The sequence below is a fragment of the Manis pentadactyla genome, chromosome 13 (genome assembly GCF_030020395.1).
Source record: "Manis pentadactyla isolate mManPen7 chromosome 13, mManPen7.hap1, whole genome shotgun sequence".
Lineage (NCBI taxonomy): Eukaryota > Metazoa > Chordata > Mammalia > Pholidota > Manidae > Manis > Manis pentadactyla.
This window is the reverse complement of record NC_080031.1, coordinates 52,839,783-52,845,219: the sequence shown is the minus strand read 5'-3', so window position 1 is coordinate 52,845,219 and position 5,437 is coordinate 52,839,783. Positions and strand designations below refer to the sequence as shown.

The following is a 5,437-nucleotide window of genomic DNA, read 5'->3' as shown; positions in this document are numbered from 1 at the left end:
ATGGAGGCCGCTCCCCAGAACTCCACTGACTTTACCCTCCTGGGCCTCATCACCCATCCTGCATACCCTGGGCTTGTCTTTGCTGTGGTCTTCTCCATCTTTCTCGTGGCCATAATGGCCAACACCCTCATGATCCTGCTCATCCGCATGGATGCTCACCTGCACACACCCATGTACTTCTTGCTCAGCCAGCTCTCCATCATGGACATGGTCTATATCTGCATCACCGTCCCCAAGATGCTGCGAGACCTTCTGTCCAAGGAAAAGGTCATCTCCTTCCTGGGCTGTGCACTTCAGATCTTCCTTTACCTGACCCTGATTGGAGGTGAATTTCTCCTTCTGGGCCTCATGGCCTATGACCGGTACGTGGCTGTGTGCAACCCCCTCAGGTACCCTCTCCTCATGACCCACAGGATTTGCCTGCTCATGGTGGTGGCCTCCTGGATTGGCGGCTCCCTGGATGGATTCCTGCTCACCCCCTTCACTATGAGTTTCCCTTACTGCGGATCCCGAGAGATCAATCACTTCTTCTGTGAGATCCCAGCTGTGCTGAAGCTGTCCTGTGTGGACACATCGCTCTATGAGACCCTGATGTATGCCTGCTGCGTGCTCATGCTGCTCATCCCTGTATCTGTCATCTCTGTCTCCTACACGCGCATCCTGCTCACTGTCCATCGGATGAACTCTGCTGAGGGCCGGCGCAAAGCCTTTGCTACTTGCTCTTCCCATATTGTGGTGGTGAGCATTTTCTATGGGGCAGCCTTCTACACGAATGTGCTTCCCCATTCCTACCACACACCAGAGAAAGACAAGGTTGTGTCGGCCTTCTACACCATCCTCACCCCCATGCTCAACCCACTCATCTACAGTTTGAGGAATAAAGAGGTGGCTGCAGCTCTAAGGAAAGTGCTGGGGAGATGCACCTCCTCTCAGAGAATCAGAGCAGGGGATGCGTCCAGTAAACACTAGATGGGCTGGTGCAAACATCTCTTATGTTCTGGCCAAAGGCACAGTTATTCCAGAAAATATATCCTTGGTTCTGAAAAACATTCACCATCATTTTAATGATCATTAATTACCAACAGGTCATCTCAGCATGAGCCAACCTGTCTGGATTCACTGAAAAACATCTTTCAGAGACCATACTCTTTGAGAGACCATCCTCTTCAAACAGTATTATTCATCATCCCAGACAGGCCAAGTATCCCTTTGAAGAGTCCTGAATAAATGTGTTTCTATGTTACACGTGTTCATGTGTCTGCTGTGTCTGTATTGCTGACCGACTTTGGAACGAGATCCACAGGGAGCAGTCATCGTGTCCTTAATGATTCAATGCCAGGCACCAGTAAAAATTAAATATTTTCTAATGGTAAAAGTGAAGCAGCATTATTGAGGAAACATTTATTAGGACAACTCAATTGTATTTTGGGTTCTATTTTCTTAGTCACCTTTTATGAATGTTTGTGTTCTCTAACCACTGAAATTAAACTATAGGTACTTACAATGCCTTTATTCACATAGCTAGTCTAATATATGCTGGGAAATCAAGAAACATATACTGATTAATTGGTTAATGTTTGACTTCTGTCTTAAGATAGTAACATTACTACAATCCTTCTAAAACTTCCATTCATGCCTTATTATTGTGGTATAGATAAACATAGAATGAAGAAATCAAGATATTTTATTAGTTAACCCAGCTCCATTGGTCAATTCTATTCTCAGCCTCTCCCTCTGGTATACTGGTAGACAAATATTTCTTCTTCTAATTAGTTTTTAGTTAAGTGTGTTGTTTTGATAGATGTAGGACACTGATAGAATATTAACTAAATAAAGACCACAATGACTGAGCCTTCTCTACCCATTTACCTAATTGTGACTTCCTCCTGCACCTGAGGTTCTAAAATATGACAAGCCAAAAATAAGTTTGCATTTACCCAGTTTTTATTTTCTGTATTGGTAGAAGGCTGCTGGGCATGTTTTGGAGTGGTTTGCTAGTTTACAATGTCTAGGAAAGGTTACTCAGCCTATGTCATTCTGGTGTCAACACAGAGGGAAAAATGTTTCCTCCACTGATACTGATGTAAGCAAGACATATTCTCATCAATATGCTAATCACAAGGCTAAAAATTTTCACCTTGGATAACTCCTAGTAATTTGATTTTACCCTGAAATCATACAAGAAAACAGAAAAGAGCTTGTAAAATGGCCTGGATGTATAAATCTCTTCAAGTGGAGCAACTACCCAGGATTAAATTGTGAAGCACCATCGATGTTGCTTCAATTCAGTTCCATTCTCTGCATCTTGGCACTGGTATTTCCTCCTCTCTTCTTTTCTTGCCTTTGTTAGCACCTCTCCTCATCTTTCCCTCTATAAAATCCTTCATTTTGCAATTCCCATTTCCACTCTGCTCTGAGTACTTGTCTTCTTTTCCATTTCCTCAAAGTCCTGCCTAGACCTGTGTTGTTATTACCAATATTAACAGGGCTTTTGTTCTTACATTCCCAAGATGAATCTTTTGCCCATGTAACAAGGACATTTTACACAGACAATTTTAAATATTTGAAATGTATCTGAGAAGCAGCAGGTACAGGAGATGCATTCTGATAAGTTCCTAGAGGTATCACAGGAATTAGTGATCAGGGCAGGGAAGGATGGCCTACGGGCTGTGGTCAGGCATCTATTCCCTATCTCAGTGGGGCAAGGGTGTGTTCACTTCACAGCGATCTGCCAACCTCACCACTTCTCATGTACACAGTGTTCTGTTCTGTGCTATATTTTAATGCAATCAATTATTTTAAAAAAATCACGTCATATATATTGTGGTGTCTTCTCCCCTCACCCACAAGACTTGTCTTACCTTACAGGGAAGGATCAGGGATTTTTCCCCAGTCACCATAACAAATTCTTATATAAGGTAATTTTTGGTTACTAGATATTCCTGTTTATTAAAAATACATAAGTTGGTAATGAAAATTTTAAGTTATAACAATTTATAATTATACATAATATAGGAAGAGTCCACTCTGAAGATGTCAGGTACTGTTTTAGATTATGGGGAAAACAATGAAGGGAAAACTGTCCCTATTTTTCAAAGCATCTTCACTGCATTCTCTGGTTTTGATCCTGATCTTTACAAAGTCCTACCAAGTATTTGGAGAAGGAATCAGCCTGAGGGGAGATGGAGAAGCTGGGGCTGAGTGCAAACGATCGCCTCGGCAAGAGAGGCAGACGGCAGCTTCAGAGCTTTGTCTTCTGGCCTGCAGTCTTGTTTTTATGCCAATTCTTACTATTAATTGATATAAAAGAGAGAAGCATGTGGTGCAAAGTGCAGCTGCCAGCCTGTTAATCCTGCTAGTGACCTAGAGAAAAATTTCCCTGAGGAGTAACATGCTTATAAAACTCCACGTTCATCTTCTGTGGGGTGACACTCGGCCCTTCTAACAAGAGCCGGAGGGGAGACAGACCCTTGGGGGTCCTGTCTACAGGGGAGGGGTATGGACAGGAAACCAACTGAACTCTTGCTTCTACATCTTAATTTTATTTATTTATTTTTTATAAAGGCATAATTGTAGAACATAAAAATAAGCAAAGGAAGATAATAAAAAGTAATAGTCTATAATATGAAATCTAGTTATTAACTACTTAAGCTTGATTGAAAATCAAGGAAGTCTTCAGATGAAGGAATGACCAAGAAAATGAAAATAATTAGATGATTATTTAGCATGAAGAAGAGAATTCAGTCCTCTGTTGCCTAGAAGTGACAATATGTCCCTGCCAAGTGAGGTTTCTCACTATGAACAAAATGAAGTCCTGGTGAGTGAAGCCTGATAACAGTGTGACCCCAAGAGGCTGCAGCGTCAGACCCTGACCTGAACAGAAGTGTTTTACGTTAGGCAGGACAAATGATAATAATGGTTAATGTCATGGCATTGATAGATTATTTAACTAAAATGACAGGCTGATTCAAAAAATATAATTAACTAAAATATAAGCATTTAAAAGTAATTTTTAGTTGGGATTTTTTTGGAGGGAGAGCCTCTTAAGCCTGCGTGCCTGCCATGGTTTCATCACACATCCACCAGACAACCTTTAAAATCCGAGTTTAGAAAAATAAAAGGTTTCTGTTTCTGCTATATTATTTTGTCTTGCACCACTGGTGAAGAATATAAAAGTGACTGATAAATACCCATAGCATCATTTCTGAGGATCCCATATTGCTTCATTTCATTTTCTCTTATTAGATCTTAAGCTTATTCAGTTTATATTAGATCTTCCTCATTACATAAGCAAGGACAGGAATCTTGACTGTTTCAGTGCATCCGGAAACACCAATACTTTTCCTGATATATAATATATGTTTAAATGATTAGTTCTATAAATAAACAAATGTCATTTCATTTTATAAGGCTGAGCCCTCAAAAATGTTAATTTTAATGTTTGTGTCCTTTTTTTTTCTTTTTTCCTGGGAAATCCAGGTTTGAAGAGTTGCAGGCAACATTTGCAGTCTGAGCAATCAGGTGGCGAGGGCATGCTCATGCAGAACTGCCTGCCAAGGGTGAAGCTACAGCCAAAAGAACCTTAGCAAAATTATTTCCAACTTCACCAATTCTGATGCCATTTTTAGTTAAGTATTCAGAAGCATGGTCCCTGCAAAGAAACATGTAAGTCATCATCATTATACATTCTTCCTTTGAGCAAATAGGAGTTAAGCAGCAGAGGCAGGCAGTGGCTCAGCTGCGGAGACAGAAAACATCATCTTCTGTACTGACTGAAAATTTGGATGTTAGAACCAGGCTTAGGAGGACATATATCGGTTTATACCCTCAAGTTGTTCTTTTCCTGAATTTTCACAGTGCTTAACTGCAATGAGCAGTGGTTTTAATGGGTAACCAATAAATTTAGAAAGATGAAATCAGGAAACATGCTGCCCTGCATAAACTTGGGAGACTTCTATGAAAGAAAGAATAATATAAATTTGACCGAAGTCAAGGCTGCCTGAAAATAATGGCCCTTTATAATTTGAAAGATTGTGAAATTCTTTATCTTGATTAATTTTATGAGCAAGATCATAATGTGTATATATTACATAGTTCCAGTCTCAAGATGGAGAACTAAGCCAGCACTATTTCTTAAAATGACAAGAAATGCTTTTATAATATGAGGTATGTAATCAAAAAATGATCAATGATAGTACATGTCCTATAATGTCTTCTTTATATATTGGGAAAACTAGGGTTAAAAAGATTAAAGTAAATAAAACAATGTTAAATACTGGTCATTTTCAAGTTCGGAAATGAATAACTTGTTTTTCATATTCTGGAGTCTGTTTTATTTCCACAGTGACTAAAAGTGGGGAGAGACTTACTTTGAGTGAGGGGGGATCTTAGAAATTATAGACCAAGTCCTACCTTTTGATAACATAGGTGTCAGTAC

At 39.8% G+C, this 5,437-nt stretch overlaps 1 protein-coding gene across 1 annotated transcript; it reads left to right on the top strand.

The window, feature by feature from the left end:
• On the top strand, nucleotides 1–969 carry LOC118913218 (olfactory receptor 2T2). The gene has a single exon (XM_036887029.2). It carries the CDS (start codon nucleotides 1–3, stop codon nucleotides 967–969), a length of 969 nt encoding a protein of 322 aa, XP_036742924.2.
• Nucleotides 970–5,437: the final 4,468 nt, after the last annotated feature.

Excerpts from the sequence above, each read along its gene's own strand:
- LOC118913218 (XM_036887029.2), top strand. The coding sequence starts at position 1 with ATGGAGGCCGCTCCCCAGAACTCCACTGACTTTACCCTCCTGGGCCTC.